Source organism: Heterocephalus glaber, unplaced genomic scaffold (assembly GCF_053883595.1).
Source record: "Heterocephalus glaber isolate CG9 unplaced genomic scaffold, H.glaber_assembly_v1.0 deba00001687, whole genome shotgun sequence".
Lineage (NCBI taxonomy): Eukaryota > Metazoa > Chordata > Mammalia > Rodentia > Bathyergidae > Heterocephalus > Heterocephalus glaber.
In genome coordinates this window covers 10898584-10919966 of record NW_028258412.1, presented here as the reverse complement: position 1 = coordinate 10919966, position 21383 = coordinate 10898584, and the positions used below count along the sequence as shown (strand labels likewise).

Genomic DNA, 21383 nt, shown 5'->3' with positions numbered 1-21383 from the left:
TCACATAAAATGGATGAACAAGATGTACACTGTGTACCAATGTGATGCCATTTTTTATAAAGCCTGAAAATAAATAAAAAGTAAACAATATGTTGTACAGGTATGCCTACCAATGGGACAGAGGTCAGCAAACATTTTTTAGATTGAGCTGGATAGAGATATTTTAGGCTGTTTGAGCCATACAGTTTCTGCTGCAACTTCTCATCTCAGCTGTAACAGGAAAGTAGCCATGAGCAATACATAAGGGAATGGGTGTGAGTGTGCTCTACCCAGAGTGGAAATGGGGCTATTGGACATGGGTAGACAAAGTTCTTCCAGACATATTTTCCAAGTGGTGAAGTGACCCTTAGCCTAGAGAATAGCAGCTGTCTGAGGGTGGAATGCAGCAATGAAGACAGATTGGCTCAGGACATCCTGAAAGGCTGGTCTGCAGTCTTCCATGGGGTATGCATTAGACGTTTAATACCTAGGCGTATTCTAAAACTTTTTTAGTTAAACACATATCCAAAAAAAGACACAAATCATGAGAGCAGCCTCATATGTATCTACCTGTGCAGCCACTACTCAGATCAAGATTTTAAAAATTTTTTTCTAGCATCCAGCAGGTCTTCCAACAGTACCCTACTTTCCAAGGGTTACCACTCTAATCACAGATTCATGTTACTGGTTCTTAAACGTCACATAAATGGGATTATACACTATACTACTTTATTTCTGACTTCAATCTAAATTCTATCTGCAAGATTTATGCATGCCAGCTGGATGTGGTGGCACACACCTGTAATCCCAGCACTCTGGGAGGTTGAGACAGGTGGATTCTAAGTTTGAGCCCAGTCTGGGGAACTTAGCAGGACCCAATCTCAAAATAAAATTTAGAAAGGGGATGAGGATGTAGCTCAATGTGAAGGTCCTTGGTTCAGTTCCCAGTTCTACAAAATAAATAAATGAAAAAGAGATTCAACTATGTTGTTGCATGTAACAGTTGTTTGCTGTTTAATTGTATACCTACATTGCAATTTATCTGTTCTCCTATTGGTGCACTTTTAGATTGATTGCAACTGGAGGCTATTACAAATAGTGCTCTGAACATCGTGGCACATGTGTTTAGTGGGTACAAGCACTCATTTATGTTTGGTATTACCCACAAATAAAACTGTTGGCTTCTTACCAGCTGAGTTGTGACAATTAATGATGGCTCCTGTTGCTCCATAGTGTAGTTGCCAACATTTGTATTGTTAGTCTTTTTAGTTTCAGAAATTCTGGTGGGGTATAACGCTTTTTCATTATGATTTAAGTATCTTCCTGATAATTGATGAAGTTTTGTTTATTGGACACTTAAAGGTTTTTGTTCAAGTGTTTTGCTCACTTTTAATTTGGTTGTTTGTTCTTATTTATTTGTAAGAGTTCAATATATGTTCTAGAAAAAAGCTTATTGGATTTATTATTTAAAATAATGAGGACCAGGGATATAGCTCAGTGGCACCCCACCTTCTTGGTAAGCACAAGGCCCTAAGTTCAATCCCCTGTACAGAGAAAAATAATAATCAAGACAGAATGGATAACATGAGGAAAGATAAAGAAGCCAGTAGACCAGAAAGACCCACACACACATATACTTGTGACAAAGGCACCACCGTGATTCAGTAGGGAGGGATAGGATCATCTTTCCAATAAATGGTTACAGTCAACTGTATGTCAATGTGGATAAAAAGACTTTTGAGGACTGGGGATTTAGCTCAGTGGTTCCTCCTCCTGACTCACAAGTGCAAGGTCCCAAGTTTGATCCGCGGTACCAAAAAGAAAAAAATCAAAAAGACTTTTGACACTTACCTCATTCCATAGATAAAAATTAGGTGGTAATGGATCAAAGCCCTAAACCTAAACAATGAAACACTCCAACACAGAAAATACCTTCATGATCTCCAGAGATTTGGTTTAAGTGGGCAAAAATCTTTTAAAAACAGAACCCAGGAAAAATGAATCATAGATCAGTAGATTAGACTTAATTCAAATCAAAAACTTCTGGCTTGATTGTTATTGTCATTGCCCCGTTTTTATTTTGTTTTGAAGGGCATTCCCGTAGGTGGGCATATCATCAGTTACTTGATAGAAAAGTCCCGAGTCGTCTATCAAAACCAGGGTGAGCGGAATTTCCACATCTTCTACCAGCTGCTAGCGGGTGGTGAAGCGGAGCACCTCGCTTACCTGGGACTTGAGCGAGACCCCCAGCTGTATAAATACCTCTCACAGGTTGGAAGGACCAGCACCTGGCTTTTGATCCTTGGGAGGAGGGGACCAGGGATGTCTGTGGAAGTGCCCATAAGATGTTCAAGAGGTTGTTCTATTCTGGATGTATCCTCCTTATCACAAGCAAGCTAACCTGTCTCCTTTTATTCCTGACAGCTATGTCATCTGGTAAAGCAACTCAATGTCTAGGCAAATAGCTCTCAAGCCTGGCTGAAATTAGAATCATTTGAGAAGTCTTTTAAAAGCTCAGATACCTGGGCTGGAGGGATAGTTCAGTGGTAGAGCACTTGCCTAGCATGCACAAGGCCTTGGGCTCAGTCCTCAGTATTATAAAAACAACTCACCACAGATGCCTCCAGAGATTTGGCTTTAGTGGATCTGAGATGGAACCTGGGCATCAAAGTTGTTGTAAATGTTCGCCTAGGCTAGGGATGTAGCTCAGTGGTAGAGCACTTACCTAGGCACTGGGTTGGAGCCCCAGAACCACTAAACAAACAAACTCCCTGATGATTCTGTGTACAGCTAAGGTGGGAACTGCTGGCTCTCTATACAAACACTCCTTGTTTAACAAACCAGTCCTGTCAACTAGGTTGTTAAATTAATTAGTCGCTAAGTGAGGAATTGTATATAGTATGCACATTACTAGATCCAGAACAAAGAAATGATCAAAGGGAACTCCAACTTGATGACTTTGCTTTAATTTTTATAACTCTCACATGCAGTACTATAATGTATAACAGAACATAAAACTATAGTACTGTATTACTCTACAATCAGCATAAATTAGAGTACTGTATAAACAAAGTGTACTGTACCAAGAAAGAACATTGAGACTCTATCAACCAGATGTACAGAACTATACAAAAAAAAAATAAGACAGGGTGTAAGTCTGCACGTCGGGTCCTAAGTCCAAACAGCGTGTATACCTTGGTCGTAAGTCTGAATGGCCATTAAATGGGCAGGTGGATAATGGAGGAATATCTGTACTCACAGCCTATGCTGCTCTGATTTGCTTTCAAGCTACTCTTGAAAAGACCTTTCCCCACCATTCTGCCTATCATCTTGAGAACTCTGAGCCACAAAATGAACACACTACCTTACAGAAAGAGTTCAGGCCATTCCTATATGCAACTCTAGGATCTAGTGGTATAAAGCTGACTTAGAATTTAACTTTGCGACATTAATTTTTCTGCAGTCTGTGCTGGGGCTTGAGAATGCCCAGGCCTTCTCACTGGGCCTGGCTTTTAAACTGAGGTCACTTTGCAGAGCACAGTTTGGAGCAGACAGCAAGAGTGAGAGAAAGCAAGAGATAGAGAGAACAAGACTTTATAAAGTCAGTCTCATAAAATAAGGACCCACATTTCATAGAAACCTTGGAAAAGGAGCCTTGACAAGTTTACCTTTGAAAAGGAATAATAAAGAAAAAGAATTTCATAATCTTACTTTATATTTACCAAGCCTTGAACTAGATTCTGGAACAAGGAACAAATCACTTTTGGGGTGTCTGTGTGTGTGTGTGTGTGTGTGTGTGTGTGTGTGTTGCTAGGTATTGGACTTGGGACCTCACACACGGAAGACAAGTACTTTTCCACTGAGCTACATCCCCAGCATCCTCAGTCCTTTTTTTTTCATCTTGATACAGAGTCTCACTCAGTTATCCCAACTGGCTTCAAAGTTGTGACCCTCTTGCCTCATCCTTCTGAGTAGCTGGGATTATAGTTGTGCACCTCCATGCACAGCTGATTTATTTTTTTAAGGACCCAATTTTTCCAACAAACCTGTCTGTTTGCATCGTGTTTGAATTTTCAAAGCATGATCATTGAGAAGCAATTTATAAAAATATTTGAGGCCATCACTTTCCCAAAGGCTTCTCTAGCCCCTGGATAGTCCAATCATTCTCCTCAGAAATATGCCATACTTTTATTCTTCTAGAGCATTTCTAGCCACATGAGTTCAGCCTGATCCTGACACCTCATTGGCTTTGGAAATAGTTTTGGCAATTTGCCAGTATTGGTCTTTTTTAAAATCAATTTCACAATGTCCTGTGACTTTGGCAAAGTGTATGGCTTTACTATGTTTGTAGTTTACTGCATTGTTGTCAATCCAGCAGGTGACACAGAGGGGCCGACTTCCCTAAGGGGATGGCAGCAGGTGTTGCTGGTGTAAGAAAAGACGCAGTCATCTCTCAGTCTCTACAGGAGCTCGATTCCAGGACACCAAAATCTGAGGATGCCTCAAGTGTCTTACATAAAATGGCAAATAGCTAGGCATAGTAGTACATGCCTATAATCCCATCACTCTGGGAAGCTGAGGCAGGAAAATTGCCAGTTTGAGCCCAACCCCAGCAATTTAGTTATTTAGTGACACCCTGTCTCAAAATAAAAAATAAAAATGGTTGGAGATGTAGCTCAGTGCAAAGCCCTTGGGTTCAAGTCTCAGTAGCCCCAATAAACAAAATGCCAAAGTACTTCCATATAACCTACACACCTCCCATATATTTTAAATCATCTCTAGGTTACTTATAATACATAATACAGTATAAAGCCTATGTAGATAGTTATTATACTGTATTGTTTGAGGAATAATAAGAAGAAAAAAGTCTTCCCAGGTTTAGTGCAGAAATATTTTTTCAAACATTTTCAATTCATGGTTGAAATGATGTATGTGGAACTCAAATTGAGGACATGGGGGGCTGACGTGGGAGACTGCAAATTTTAGGCTGGCTGATTCACTGGTGAACATTTTCACAGTATGAAGCCTTTGAATGCTCCAGGAAACAAAGGCATTTTTTAAAATAATTAATCTTTACATAAGCAGGAAGCTGGGAACTCCTCATATCACAAGATAATAAAAAACATTTGTCTAGAATGTTTTCTTCTTTTTAAATTGTGAGGCCGATTAGTCTGTTACTTATTTAGAAAACAACTTCCAATTTATTTAAGTCTTGCCACATCTCTGCTGCTGATCATTTCCGTATAATCTGTGTTTCTCTAAGAGCCAATGTGTTTTTCCCTTGGGTGAGGCTTCCTTCCATCTAGTCCTGCAGAGATTCCTGGCGTGGGTGGAGATTGTTTTCTGAATTTAAGCAACAAAATTTCCCTCCATGGTTCAGCAGATAATTATGGGGACCTGGCTTCAATTTATTTAGCAAAAATAAAAGGAAAAATTATATTTAACAACACAGACAAAAAGATATTCTGCTAATAGGTAACTTTGAAAGTTCTCTCAGAACAGAGATTATAAATAAAACTCCAAATAAATTTGAAGAAGCCAACAGTTAGCAAATCATCATGTGCTAGCCAGAGTAAACCCTGTTTGGTTACAATCTGGTGCATTATAGAACTAGCTTTTGCATGCTTGTAAAGAAAAACATTTTGATTTAGGAATTCATCTGTACACCCTTCACTGTCCTGAAAATAAGTGAGCTAATTTTGTCACAGGGTCATTGTGCCAAAGAATCATCTATTAATGACAAGAACGACTGGAAAACGGTTTCCAATGCCTTTTCTGTCATTGATTTTACAGACACTGACCTCCAGGTAAGGGTCCTGGGGTTCTCTGTGGAACGCAGGAACAATCCTGGTGGCTTGGGGTTTGTATGGTAGGGTTGCCAGACTCAGCAAATAAAACTAGAGGACACCCAATTATGTACGCATTTCAGATAAACAGTGAATAATGTTTTAGTATAACTATGTCCTAAACATTGCATATGGACAAAAAAGGACTTAAAATTTTATCATTGTTCATGTAAATTCAAATGCTAACTGGAGATTTCGTATTTTTTTGACAACCTTAATTTTTTCCAGTGTATGTACAAAGAGGATCTGATGTGCTTATTTCTCCAAATTCAGTCCAGCCTCAACAATTTAGATCCCATATAATTATGACATTATTGTTTATTTATGCTTCTGATTTGGAATAAACAGGAACAAACTGTAGGAGTGATAAACATTTTGTTCTCTCTGTCTCTTTTTTTCATTTCAATTGTTAAACTATTAATATTGGAGGAACCAGAATATGGTTTAAAATATATATCCTGTACCTGAAATCATGGCCTTGAAAAACTGAAGAGTTTACTTATGGGATTTATTTTATAAAATGTTTTCATTAAATATTTTATTAAAGTGGTTTATTGTATGAAAAATAAATATATGTATTTTATGTTTTTGTGATGTGGAAGTAAAAATATTTTATGCTGGAGATTGAATGAGGCCTCTGCTGAGGCCAAAGCTTCCGGCCTTCCCTCGTTCCTGGAAGTGAATAGGAGCCGTGTTCTGGGGGAGGGGGACATGGCTCTCAGAGCTGCAGCTCGAGTTGGGGAGAGGTGGTATTTTTCCTTCCTGTGTCTCTGCGGATGCCATGTGTCAGTGAGGTGGCTGCTGTCTTCTCTCCCTGTCCTCTTGTCCTCTGCCTGTGTCCCCTGTTCCTAGAATCTCTTCGGGATTATTGCCAGTGTCCTACACCTGGGGAACATTTGTTTTCAAGAAGATGACCAAGGCTGTGCCACCATCCCAGACACCCACGAGATTAAATGGATCGCCAAGGTGATGTTCCCTTCTGAAGGGTCAGAGGGAGGCCAGGGGGCAGGAGAGGGGACAGGAGAGGGGACCGAGGCCCCCAGACACCCACAGTTAGGTGTGGGTGGCCAACCCCACTTCTTTCATCAATGCTGGCCAGGAGGCTTAGCAAGCGCTGACTGATCTAGCGAGGTCCATTGTGCCTAAAGCACAGTGGTCACGGTCAGGACTCATAACCGGGACCTGGGGACTCCACGGCCTCATTATCACTGAGTAAGTAAAACTGAGTCACTGAGTGATACCTCGGATTCCATTTACTCAGCTCCTGGGCATCTACCCATCACTTCTTCTGGAAGCTCTCACCCACAGAAAGATTGAAGCCAAAACAGAGGAGGTAAAACAGCTTTGGGTGGAAAGGCAGTGGGGTTTGGGGCTCAGATCACAGCATGGTGGTGGCCTTCAGGGAAGCCAAGCTCTTGAACCCAGCCCACCACGCCCTGAGTGGCCTGGCTTATCTTCCCCACCCCATCACCACCACAGTGCTGGTGCTCCCTGTTCTTACCCACTCCCTCCTCCCTCCATGAAGTCTGCACTTGCTGTTCCTTCTGCTGGAACACTGTTCCCCAGGCTTCATCCAGCTAACGCTTCTTCATCTTTCAGTTACTAGACCCCTGGATGGAGGCTCCTTCCCCAATCATCCCACCACTATCTCAAGGCGCCATATGTATCTCCTATGGCACTTGTCACTCTCAACCTGACACACAACAGCTATGGGAGAAACAGGTCCTGGGTGACAGCACCATCAGGCCTGGCATCTCTCCCAACGTGACCTTTGCTTAGTCATCATTAAAGACTGGAGTGAGAACATGGGGACCATCTGTACTGTGCACCTGGTCATTCTCCTCAGGTCATATGCCCGCTGACACTAGAACTCTCTGTATACGCCAGAGATGCAACGGCCAAGGCCATTTATGGAAGGACCTTCACATGGCTGGTCAACAAAATCAATTCCTCCCTAGTGAACAAGGTTAGTCAGGCATTTTGGATGACTTGCTCTCACTAATGTGGTAACTCTTTGTCATCATCCTGGATATTTAAAGAATTTGTGAGACTTAATTGTGTGCTCCTCATGGGCAGGGGTAATGTCTTGGTTGGTTGGTTGGTTGGTTGGTTGGTTGGGTCATACTGAGCACTGAAGCCAAGGCTTTTGTGCTGAGCTATATGCTCCAAGTCCTTTTTTCATGTTTTATTTTGAGACAGGATCTTGCTATGTTGCCAAGTTGCTCAAACGGGGCTCAAACTTGCAGTCCTCTTGCCTCAGCCTCCAAAGAGTGCTGGGGTTATGGACATGTGGGAGGTGATGTCTTTTCATGTCCACATTTCCAGTGTCTCCTGTGCAGTGAGCTCCCAGGAGTGCACACTGGGTGACTTTTGTGGCATGTCCCACTATGTAGCGTGCACAATATTTGTGATGTGATGGTTGGCTTTGGGTATACACAGAAATTTTAGCTGTAGTATATTTTATTTTCATATTTTATGATTAAAGCCAGGGGTTACTGAGCTATATCTCCAGCCCTGTTTATTTTGTATTTGGAGATCCCAGCCTTTTTTACTTTTTATTTTGTGACAAGGTCTCACTCAGTTGCCCAGGTTGGCCTCAAACTTGGTATCCTAAAAAAAAAAAAAGAAAAAAACTTGGTATCCTCCTGCCTCAGCCTTCCAAGGAGCTGAGATTACAGCTGTGCTCCACCACATCAGGCTAACAGTGCATATTTTGATATGTTTTTAAAACTATAACTAGCCTTTGATTAGATCATGTTTCCTTTTTAAGTAGAATTGTTTGAATAAAAGAGAGTTTATTCAAAGCTAGACACTGAGAAAATGACTCTAGTGCATGGGAAAGCGGCAAAACTCATGGAGGGGGGATCCAAAGGACAGACCCAGGGAGGCAGCTGCTTAGTAGACTTGCACCAAAGATTCCACTGTGACCCTTTAAAAAGCATAAGCACAGGGCCGGGGATTTAGCTCAGTGGTTCTGCCTCCTGCTTTGCAAGCACAAGGTCCCAAGTTCAATCCCCAGTACCGAAAAAAAAAAAAAAAAAAAGCTCATTATTTGCCTTAGTTCATTTTTTGTTGCTATAACTGAATGCCATAAACTGGGTAATTTATAAAGAGTAGATGTTGCTGGGTTGCAGTGCACACATTTGTAATTCCAGCTACTCAGGAGGCTGAGACAAGAGGATCCCAAGTTCCAGCCCAGCCTGGCCAATTTAGCAAGACCTTGTCTCAAAATTTAAAAAATAAAACCAGCTGGGGATGTGGCTTAGTAGTAGAGCACTTGCCTAGTATGTTCAAGGTCCTGGGTTCCATCCCTACCACTATAAAAACAACAGAAGGAGTCAGAGAGGGGGGAGGAGGAGGAGGAGAGGAAGGAGAAGAAGGAGTTTATTTAGCTCAGGCTTCTGGAGGAGCAGGAACCCCCAAGTGTGTTAGCTCGGCCTCCCTTCCTTGCCATGATGGGGTACCACCCTCATCTAACCCTTACTGCCTTCCAAAGCCCCGCCTCCAAGCACCAAACACAGAAGACCTGAATTCGGGGTGAGCTTTCCAACACATGGACTTCTGGGAGACACAGCACAAGCATAGCAGGATCGTTCAGTATCCATCCTTGCCTGACATGCTTGCCTGTGAAATGACCCCCATGCCGCTGGTCCTGCACTGTCCAGTCCTGTCCTCTGGATGAGGAGCCCCTTGCCTGCCTATTGGTCTTTTCCTCTTCTCTTTTTGGATTAAACGTGGGTTTTGCAGGCTGAAGAGATCTGAAGCAAAACCATGAATCGGGAGGAAAAGGTATCACTACCCAGGACGTGGATATGAAAGCCACAGTGGGACTGGGGCAGGCTGCAGGCACCTGAAGGTTATCCCGTGTGTGAGCCACTGCCAAAGAAAAAGCCCAGTCCTGGCTTTGGGACAGAAACAGGGCATTGAGTATCACAAAGTTAAAAAAATAACCCTAACTGAATTAGTCCATTTTCTGTTGCTATAATGACATACCTGAGGCTGGGTGACTTTGTAAAGAAAAGAGACTTATTTAGCTCACAATTCTGGAGGCTTGAGAGCCCACAGTGACAATGCCTCTCTTGCTGGCAGAATCCTGAGGCAGAGCAGGACACCACATGACAAGACACAGGGAGCACACGTCCTTGTGTCATCTTGTCTCTCTCTCTTCTTATAAAGTGCCAGTATTAGATCATGGGGGCTGCTTTCCAATGATCTTATCCAATCCTAACCACCTCCAAACTCCATAGTTGAATTAAACTTCCCTCCACTTAATACCTCACCATGGGGATTACATTTCAACACACCAGCCCTCTGGGGACGCACTCCGGCCATCCAGACTCCACAATCATTACTCTTGGTGTGTGTATTTTGACTAGGATTTCACCCAAAAAACTGTGATTGGATTGCTGGATATCTATGGGTTTGAAGTGTTCGACAAGAACGGGTGAGTCTCGCATGTTCTACCTACCTGTCCTTTGTGCCCCTTTGTGGTTTCAGTCAAGGTTTAAGTCATCTCTAAAACTCCCATTTCCTATTTAGGAAAGAAAAAAAAAGTACAGCTGGCTGCCAGCATTCAACTAATTTTTAGTGATTAAGAATTATTGGATCTTATAAAGAGAAATCCCACCACTAAAACCCAATTCTATAAATAGAATGAAGTCTTTTGTTTCCAAAGACTATCCATACACTAGAGCCATGTGAAAAGAATGCTAAAAGTGGGATATTTTGTGGCAAACTTTGAGGGTAAGGTTAGGATTGAGATCTGAGGGTTATCCTGGGATTAACACTGCAGCCCCAAGTGCCACCTGTGAGTATTCTCAGGGCAAATGGGAAAGAGGTTGATGTTACTGAAATTGATTTTCCTATCCCTAGAAATTCCCCAGATTTGCACAGCTCCTAATTCACACCCTGATCTGGAAGTGATTCCACTTTAAAAAGTGAACATAAGCCCAGTGTAGTAGTGCACACCTATAATCCCAGCCTGCTGGGAGGCTGATGCAGGAGGATCCCAAGTTCTAGCCCCACCTGGGCAACTTAGTGACTTAGCAAGACCTTGTTTCAAAATACAAAATAAAACAAGGGCTGGGGATGTAGCTCAGTGCAAGGGTCCCATGTTCACTCTCCAGTACTGAAAAAGAAAATGAATATATTTCAACTTGAGTCTCCCAATGTATTTAGTACATTAGTTTACTAATAAGAACTTTGGTTTTTTTTCTTTATTAAAAAGCATCCTTGGCCGGGAATTTAGCTCAGTGATTCCACCAACTGCCTCGCAAGGTCCTGAGTTCAATCCCCACTACCAAAATAAATAAAAAAATAAAAAGCATCCTTAAAAAAATAAGTGAATGGGGCCAGGAATTTAGCTCAGTGGCACCGCACCTCCCTCCCAAGTGCAGGGTCCTGAGTTCGATCCCCAGTACCCAAATAAATAAATGCAATTTTGAAGAGCTAGCTTGTTTGCATAATTTTAGTTATTTCATTCCCTTGCATCTCTAGTTTTGAGCAGTTCTGTATAAATTACTGCAATGAGAAGCTCCAGCAGCTGTTAATAGAGCGAACTCTGAAAGCGGAACAGGCAGAGTATGAAACAGAAGGCATCGAGGTAAACATTCTGATGTTCTCTCCTTGTTTGATTCCTTTATCTGGCTGAAGATGTTTGCTTGAAAAATCTTGTTTCATTGGCGATGTTCCTAATTGGCACGAAGGACTATTTTTCAGTCCCCTCTGCTTATTTTGAAAGAAAGGCTCTTTTTTTTTTTTTGGTACCGGAGATCGAACTCGGGTCCTTGCGCTTGCGTAGCAGGCGGCGAAACCACTGAGCTAAATCCCTGACCCAAGGCTCATTTTTTTAAGGTTGGACATGAAGATCAGATTTTTAAAACAAATATTTAGAAAATCATTTTGAGGCTGGGGATTTAGCTCTTTTCTCTTTGTCATTTTAGTGGGAGCCAATTCAGTATTTCAACAACAAGATCATCTGTGATTTGGTGGAAGAGAGACACAAAGGAATTATATCCATCCTGGTGAGAAAATGAATGCTGACTTAGAACCCAGTCATCCAGGGAAGAACTTTATTAAGGCTTCAGAAGGACTAAGAGTGGAATCTGGGAAGGTGTTGAAGGGTGCAAGTTGAACTTTCTTGCTGATCTCTTGCTTGGAACTCTAGGTGGAGCTTTTTTCCTCTCCTTGAGATCTTTAAGCCTAAATCAAAGCCCTTCAGAGACAGCAAGGACAGACCTCTGATGCGAACGTGTGCACACCTGTCTTCCATTACATAAGCTTGGGGACCCAGATTAGGCAACCGTTTGGTGGCTGCTGTGTCTGGATACAGTCTGAGTGGCTCCCCAAGGGTTCTCACGTTGGGAATTTGGGGTTCAGTGTGGTAACAGTGTCAGGTGGTGAAACCTTTAAGAGGGGAAACTTAGTGGGAAACAATTAGATCCCAGCAGGTGCTGTCTTCAAAAGGAATTGATGTAGTTCTTGCAGGACCCTGGTTAGTTCTGTTCTCCTGAGAAGGTTGTTACAAAAGACCAAGCCTGGCTGGGCGTGGTGGTGCATGCTAGTAAGCCCAGCACGCCAGGAGGCTAAGGCGGGAGGATGGCAAGTTCCAGCCCAGCCTTGGCAACTCAGTGACTTAGCTAGAGAACCTGTCTCAAAAAATAATAAAGGGGCTAGAGATGTAGATGTAGCTCAGTGTGAAGGCCTTGAGTTCAATTCCCAGAACCAAAATAATACTAAGAATATATCAATGTAATAATAACAATAATAATAAGAGCAAGCCTGACCCCTACCTGGCCTTTCTCTGGCTTCCTGTGCCACTGGGTTGCCATCTACTGTGGGGACTCCCCAGAGCTGAGCAGAGGCCAGCACCATGCCCTTGAACCTGCAGAACTGGGTGCTAATTAAACCTCTTCCTTGTGAAGTTCCCAGCCTCAGGCATTCTGTTATAGTAACAGAGAGTGGAGGAATACAGTGGCCATTGGAGAAGGGCTGCTTTCATGTTTAGTACAACCAGGAAGCCAGGACACATAAAAGGAGGTTTTGCAAACAGTGTCAATTGAATTAGAGTTGAGGCTCCTTGGAATGGGCTTGTGGTTATGTTTTGAACTATTGCAATTTATGAAAATATCAGTGTCCTCGCACCCACAATTGATCAAATTCAACAAGTTTTAAAATACATTCTAAAGGCAAACAAGAGATCATTACCTTGCTTGTCCTTCGAGCTCATCGGAGCCACTGTTTGCCTCCCTACTGGTGAAAATAATTGGTCCCCTTTTCTCCCCCGACCTCATATCCCTACACAGCCACCAACTACCCTGTGACCCAGCAGGGATGTCAATGGGTAGTGACTGTTGTTGCCACTAATGTGAGCGTCACCTGTATAACATTAGGCAGGTGTCTTAACCTCTTTGTGCTCCCGTTTCATCTTTGAATGAGTACAGTGATAACAACACTTTCCTCAGAGAGGAGCTGTAGGGCTAAAAGGAGATCATATACTCAGAGTGCTTGGAACTATGGTGTGGGGCAAGCGTTCACACTCTGTTCATCTATTATCTAGCACTTACTTTGTACCAGGATTGTGCCTTGTGCTGTGGGGCACAGCAGTGAGGAAGACAGATGCAAACTCCTGCCCTCAGGAAGTTTTAAAGTTCTCACTTTGGCCAGGGATTTAGCTCAGTGGTTCTGGCACCTGTCTCGCAAGCGGAAGGTCCCAAGTTCAATCCCCGGTAAAAAAAAAAATAAAGAAAAAAAAAATAGAGTTCTCACTTTGAGAGCTTAACAGCAAGCAGCCTACTGGGGAAAATGTAGTGATGGTGCTACAGAGAGAAAGTGGAAAAGGAGGACTCTGCAGGAAGGGTGTGGGAGTGGGGTTCCATTTTAGGAAAGATAGGGAGGTTCACTGAGAAGGTGGCATTTGAGCAAAGACCTGGAGGTAGTGAGGGCAGCATGTGGGGAGAGGATGTGTTCCAGGAAGCACAGGGTGACATGAGCTGGTCCACATCCACTCAGTGCTCCTATGGATTGCTACCCCAGGGTTTTACAAAGTGTCAGTAATAAACGACGCTTGCTGCTTTTGGTTTCCATATGGACATTCACCTCATAGAAGTTATCTCATCAACCTGTAACCCATATTTTTGTTGTGATTTTAATAAAAGCTAGAGGGTTGATTCATTTATAATTTTTCAAGGTGGTCAATTAAATGGTATCATTGTTGAGGACCAAATGTAAAAAACAGACACAGCTTGAAAGATATGAAAGGTCAGTCCTAGTGGGTTTTATAGCCTATTTTCCAGGAGGACTTTGGTCCTAGTGTTGCAGAAATCTCGGAAAGAAATACACGGAGACACAGAATTCAGATAAAATAATGAAATTTCTTCTCGGGAGCGGGCAGGAACACCAGAAACAGGTCTGATTAGTATCCATGCACCCCTTTGTTCGGTGTTTCCCTTTTTATATCCTTTTTAGCCATTATCTCATCCCTAGTGGTCTTTGATGTGTAAATACAATTCCAGTTCCTATTTACAAGTCACAGACACGAGATAGGCACATATACATTGTAAATTCACCCTGGCATTGCAACTTTGTTAGGTTAATGAAGTTACTGGTTAGAGTCGGATAACCATCACCTTAAACAAGGAGTTATGGGAAAAGCAAATCTTAAAGGAACACATTACTTATTTTGCTTCTACAACTACCTTAATAGTCAATCTATTAAGTTATCTAAAACTTTCCCCTATCACTAGTGCAAGGAGTCTGTGTGCATGTCGCTCTTCTTGGATAGTAATGACTGGTTAAGAGAAAGTGAGGCGGAATGTTTAAGTCAGGTAGCCATGGCAACAGCGGGGGGGGGATCCTTGGGAAAATTTCAAAAATACATGAGTGAGAGGTCTAGGAGAGTTGACTCTTCACGGAGCTCCCATTCCCTCTGGTTCCCTGGCACAGATCTAGGAGGCTAAATATGTGTGGTAAGGAATCCTGTGGTAAGATGCAAGCATTTTAGTCCAGGGCCTTCGGCCATTGTCAGCAGGAGCATTTAAACTTGGATTTGCTGTGGATCAAGGTGTGTCTTTTTTCTTTTGAAGGATGAAGAATGCATCCGTCCTGGTCCTGCTACAGACTTGAGTTTCCTGGAGAAATTGGAAGAGAAAGTGGGCAAGCATGCCCACTTCCAGACGTAAGTGCTTCATTTGACAGGCTGCTGAGGCAGGGTCTCTGCAATCTTTGATTTGCGCCTCAGGAGTGCAACTGTCCCTTTATACATAAAAATATCATGATGATACACCAATTCATGCACACCCATACCTTTGTTAGTAGAAATCAAGCTCAAACGAATTCCAAGTAGGATTGTTTTGAGATTTTGTATCTTGCTTTAGTCAATGATCATTACATCTTGGACATGAAACAGTCTCTCTTAAGTATGTATTTTTTATGTAATGAATGTAGATCTGAAATGTACAACCATTGAAATTTTATCTGTGTATGCACCAGGGTAATTATCACGCAGGTCAAAATATAAAGTATTTATAACATCCTGGAAGAAAAATTAGAAATTTAACTTAGTCTTTGAAACCAACAAGAGAGAATTTAAGAACATATGCTCTGGCCTGAGGGTATGGATCAGTTGCAGAGCATGTGCTTAGTATGTGAGGGCCTGGATTTAGTCCCCAGCACCAAAGTAAAACAAAGCAAAAACCCATAGCTCTGGCATCATAAAGACCTGATTTTGAGGGCTGGGAATGTAGCTCAGTAACAAGAACGAATTACTCCTGTGTTTGAATTTCTCCTTGTACAAGTTGGGGATATTAATATACTTACCATATAATTTTGTAAATGTTTATATAAATTGCCTAATTTCTGGCTGTAGTAAAATTCGGTAAATAAAAATTCAGTAGTGTCTTTATCAGACTTATATAATAAGGATAAGTAAATGAACCAAGGATGGAAAAGAAATGGTGGTGCATTCACAAATGGAATAACAGAGCACCATTTGAATTAGTATCTCTGACTGCATGCTGTGATGTGAGTTAGTCACACATAAGTGTGAACAGGAGAGACAGGGCATAAAAGAGTGCATACTTCTGATACCATGTCTCCAAAGTATAGAATGAAATAAAGCTCATGCGTGTGACTAGATGTCAGGCTGTGACCGGAAGGACTCAGGTGAGACAGTGCTCAGGAACTGGTAGCATTCTCTCTCTTGATTTAGATACAGATTATGTGGGTGTGTTTGGTTTGCAAAAACTCACTGAGCTGGGGCCAGAGATTTAGCTCAGTGGTGCTGCTGCCTGCCTAAAAAGCATGAGGTCCCAAGTTCAATCCCCGGTACCCCCCCAAAAAAAAAAAACCTCATTGAGCTGTACGTTTAGGATATGTGTGCTGCCAATAGATGTTATATCTCCAAAATAAATTACTTAAAAAATTTGTAAAACCAGGAATGATGGTGCATACCTGTAATTCCAACACGGTGGGAGACTGAACCAGAAGGATCGCAAATTCAAGCCCAGCCTGAGTAACTTAGTGACTTGGCCAGACTGTATCTCAAAAAGTAAAAAAGGGCTGGAGAGGTAGCTTAGCCCAAAGGCCTTGGGTCAATGCCCAGTACCCCCCACACACAGTATACACATGCATATGTGTCATTAGAATCTGAAACATGATAGTTCATATTTTAGTTTCTCTATATCATAAAATACAACATAGTAAATTTGTTTCTTAATTATCATCTAGGAAAATAGAAGTTTTTTTGGTTTTTTGGTTTTTTTGGTACCAGGGATGGAACTCGGGATCTTGCGCTTTCAAGGCAGGTGGCGGAACCACTGAACTAAATCCCCGGCCCTAGAGGTTATTTCATTTTTTAAACGCAGCATTTTTATTCCTGGTTCTCAAGAGAAGGAAGGGTCTTCCAGTAGGGGGACCTGAATCTGTATTCAGAGAAGAGGTAGCAGGGCTTCTGGCAGGGCTCTGCAGGCAGTTAGCTTTCCCGAAGGCTTCTGTTGCTCACTCTCTGGTCTACGTTTTGGGGATTTTGTTATTTTGTTGCAGGGGAGTTGAAAGGCTCAATCTGTGTCTGTTTGTGTCTTGTAGGCGGAAGCTGGCTGGTCCCAAGGGCCGGAAGAGGATTGGCTGGATGGAGTTCCGACTCTTCCACTATGCTGGGGAGGTCACCTATTGCACCAAGGGTGAGTGGCTGGGGGTGCAGGTCACAGCCACGTGGGAGCCCTCTGTGTGTGCCCAGCCCAGGTCTCCTGAGGAAGTGCTGCACATGGCCACACCAGATAATCCCTAGCCTTTGATCTAGCTTGCCTTCTAACAAACCTTTCTTATTTTATTTACTGGCTACTTTTATCTGTAACCATTTTATTGAGATAGTTAATATTCCATCAAAATTTGTTAAAGTCAGTGATTCACATGCCATAATTTCATCCACCTATAGTGTATAGCTCAGTGGTTTTTAGTATATGCACAGAGTTATGTAACCACCCATGGTCTGTTTTAGAACATTTCAGAACCTCCAAAAGAAGTCCTGTACTCATCACCAGTCACTGCCCATTTCTCACACCCTCTACCCATCCCCTCCAGCTCCAGGCAGCAAACTACTTTCTGTCTCCATAGATTTGCCTCTTCTGGACATGTTCCATAAATGGAATCTGCAATATGTGGCCTTTTAGGTCTGGCTTCTTTCACTAGGCGCCGTAATGTTTCAAGGTTCATCCATGTTCTTCCTTTTATTGTTGCAAAATATTACCATGGTGTAAATAAGCCACTTTTGTTTATTCTTTCATTAGTCGATCAGTCTTGAGGTTGCCTGTGTAAGTTTTAGTGTGAATATACATTTTCCTTTTTCTTGGGCATATAACTAAGAGTGGAATTCCTGGCTTATATGATAACTCTGTGCTTAACCTTTTGAGAAGTTGCCAGACTGTTTTCCACAGTAGCTGTCCCATTTTGCAATCCTAGCAGCAGTGTATGAAGGCCATAATTTCTCCACATCCTTATCAACACTTGTAATTACCTAATTTTTTGGTTATAGGCATTCTAGTGGGTGTGAAAGGTATCTCATTGTCGTTTTGATCTGCATTTCCCTGATAGCTAATGATGTTGGACATCTTTTCATGTGCTTACTGGCCACTTGTATATCTTCTTTGGAAAAACGCCTGTTCAGATCCTTTACCCACTTAAAAAACATTTTATTATTGAGTTGTAGGAGTTCTTTATATATGCTGGATAGTAGGCCCTTATCAGGTATATGATTTGCAAATATTTTCTCCAGTTCTCTGGGTTGTCTTTTCACTTTCTTTTTTTCCCCCCTTAAATTCTTTTATTCGTACATTTTAGGTATACAGTACATTTACATTCATCATTGGGAACTTGTACCTTTATATAACATATCTCAGTTCTTATTTTTCCCCATTCCCCTGTCCTCCCTTCACTCTTCACTTTCTTGATGGTAAGAAATCATCAAGCCGCAAGTCTTTTTTTGCTTTCTTCAAAGCACTTTTGGCTTAAAACTATTTTTACTCCTAAGTTTGTCACTAAGAATCTTTAAAACATAGTACAGTGGTGCCTTGGTTCACAAACTTGATTCTTTCCATGATTCTGGTTGCAAACCGAGTTGGATGAGAACCGAATCAAATTCAATGGTTAGGTGCTCACTTTGGCAGCACATATACAAATTCAGTGGTTAGGTTCAGTGCTGACCTTATGGGGAAATTTGATTCAGTTCTCACCCAGTTCAGTTTGCAACTAGAATCGTGGCGAGAATTGAGTTTGTGAACCAAGGTACCACTGTATAACATATCAAGGTTTTTTTCTTTAAATACAAAATTATACAAAAAACAATTTTTAAAAATAGAATGGATCTCTCTTCCAGATAATCTCTTGATATTTGTTGGAAGAATAAAGTAATACATGTAAGTCTGGATATTGCTGACAGCACAGAGAAGTACAAAAGGAAAAGAAATAGTCCCTTTTACTCCCAGTAACCATGAGAATCAACAGTGTCTTGTAATTGTTTCCCAGAAAATAGAAAGGTTTTGTGCATAAAACTACATATTAGAAAACACACACACACACACACACACACACACACTTGAATAATACAAAAGGCCACTTTGTGTCATACGTTTCACAGATTCTACTTAATGAATGTTGAAGATCATTTGAATTCCTGCTTACTTACTATGTACCATACACTAGGCCTAAGTTCTATACCTCTATTATTCAAAACCTCACAGAACCCTGTGAAAAGAGTTTTATCATCCCCCTTTTACTTTATGAGGACATTCACCTCAGGGCAGTTTAGTAACTCTCCCAAAGTTACACAGCCGGTAAGTGGCAGGGCTGGGGTTGTGACCCAGGCCTTTTGCGCCTGCTTGCATCCATTCTCCATGCAGCACAGGTTCTGCCATGTTGCTTCTGAAAGGCTCCAGGCCTCCCCTGAAGGCTGCGTCCTCGGATCTGTTTGATGGGCATTGCTTGTCCAGCTTTCTTGTTATAAACACTACCATGTTTGGTATTGTCAGATATTTCACTTGGCTGGTATCTGCATGGCACATCCATAGGGTAAATTCCAATAAGTGGCATTGCTGAGTTAAAGGTTCTATCAAAAGTTAATTTTGGGGCCGGGGATTTAGCTCAGTGGCACCATGCCTGCCTTGCAAGCACAGGTCCTGAGTTAGACCCTCAGTACTGAAAAAAAAAAAAAAAAAAAGTTAGTTTTGGCCACTTCTGGGTATATAGCCACAAGAACTGAAAACAGGGACTCAAACAAGCCTTGCACACCCCTGTCTAGAGCAACATCATTCACAATGGCCAGCAGGTGTTGGATGAATAAACAAAATTCAGTATATACAAACAATGGAACATTTTTTAGTCTTAAAAAATGAAGGCACTTCTGATACATGCTACATACAGCATGGGTGGACCTTGAGGACATTATGCTAAGGGAAATAAGCCAGAGACAAAACAACAAATATAGTATGATTCCATCTATGTGAGGTGCATAAAGGAGTCAAATTCATAGAGAAGGAAGTAGAGGGCGGTTCCCAGGGGCCAGGGAGGAGGAGTGGGGAGCGGTTGCTTCATGGGCAGAATTTCAGCTTGAGATGTTCAAAAGGCTCTGGAGATGGGTACAACGGATGGTTGCACAAAATGTAATGCAGTCAACAACCCCAAACTGTACAATTGCAAATGAGTAAAATGTTGCTTTACATATATGTGTGTGTATATATATACACATACACACACACACACACACACACACACACACACACACATATATATATATTTTTTTTTTTTTTTAACCAAAATAAAAAAGTCAATTCTGAGCTGGGTGTGGTAGTGCACGCCTGTAATCCCAGCACTCTAGGAGGCATAGGCAGGAGGATCACAAGTTTTAGCCCAACCTGGGCAACTTAGCAACTTAGCAAGACCTTGTCTCAAAATTAAAAAATAAGAAAGGGCTAGGGATGTAGCTCAGTAGGAAGGCCCTGAGTTCAATCAGTAACAAAAAGAAAAGGAGAAGAAGAAGAGGAGAGGAGGAGGAGAAAAAATAGAAAAGGAAGAAGAAAAATCAGTTTTAATAACTCAAAATTGTCATTTAAAAAAGAAGTATATAATAGACATTTTTGATGTTTCTTTCTTTCCCCCATCCCCATACCGGGAATCAAAACTCAGGACCTTGCATTACATCCCCAGCCCAGTCTCTTTCTTTCGGTGCATGTCATTTTTAGCTGGGTTTTCATCATGATGCCATTTGGTTGCTGACTGAATCATTGCCTGATTAGGGTTTGGTGCTTACCTGCAAGCCAAAGTCTCACGTCGGGAAGGATGTGCATAAAGATGCTGCTGGGCACCAGTAGTCGTCGTGCTCGAGTCTGCTCTTCGTCCATGGTGGGTGGTTGGTTTTGCAGCTGGACGAGAGTGCGCATACTGGGCTCTGTGTGGAGGCTGTGCAGTTACAGGACAGCTCATCAGGCTGGGAGTCTACCATGCGCCATATTTTGGTTCTGAAAACCTGGTTCTCAGCCGGGCTGGTGTTTCCCCTGGGATGGCTGGCGGTGTCCAGAGACAGATTTGGTAGTCACGACTGGGGAGACTGCCAGTGGCGTCTCATGAGAGCAGGGGCTGAGGGCAGCTCAGCCTCCTGCAGTGCACAGGACAGGCCCAGCCCGGGAGTGACCCAGCCCACATATCTGTGGTGCCCGGATGGACAAATTCTGGTTCAATACTAAAAATTATCTCATAGGGTTTCTCTTTGCAATCAGTGGGGATGGAATGGTAATTTTTAGGTAAAACCATTGAATCAAATTTTTCATTACAGGATTTTTGGAAAAAAACAATGATCTTCTTTACAGACATCTGAAAGAAGTAAGTCTGAAACCTGACCTGGTGTGTTTCTGATGGTTGTGAGATCTCCCCTGTGACAGGGCGCTTGGGGTAGATTTGGCTTCTGGGTCTTTTGCATCCATGCATTATGTTACAACTCTAGTGTGTCATGGCCAGGATGGGCATTTAAGACCAGGTGTGCAAACCCTTTCCCCAGAAAACTGGTTCAGTGTG

General features: G+C 42.1%; 1 protein-coding gene across 5 annotated transcripts in view; it reads left to right on the top strand.

The window, feature by feature from the left end:
* Positions 1-21383, top strand: part of Myo1h (myosin IH) — a 92743-nt gene that overhangs the window by 48502 nt on the left and 22858 nt on the right. For 4 of the 5 annotated variants that reach the window (XM_087198057.1, XM_087198056.1, XM_087198055.1 and 1 more), the window contains 11 exons: positions 2071-2250; positions 5688-5786; positions 6678-6791; positions 7087-7158; positions 7672-7791; positions 10202-10269; positions 11322-11427; positions 11768-11848; positions 14909-15000; positions 16908-17002; positions 21145-21191. In XM_087198057.1, the coding sequence (XP_087054183.1) occupies positions 2071-2250; positions 5688-5786; positions 6678-6791; positions 7087-7158; positions 7672-7791; positions 10202-10269; positions 11322-11427; positions 11768-11848; positions 14909-15000; positions 16908-17002; positions 21145-21191 (1074 nt within the window). The remainder of the gene's footprint in view (positions 1-2070; positions 2251-5687; positions 5787-6677; positions 6792-7086; positions 7159-7671; positions 7792-10201; positions 10270-11321; positions 11428-11767; positions 11849-14908; positions 15001-16907; positions 17003-21144; positions 21192-21383) is intronic. The other variant, XM_087198058.1, reaches the window with a different exon arrangement.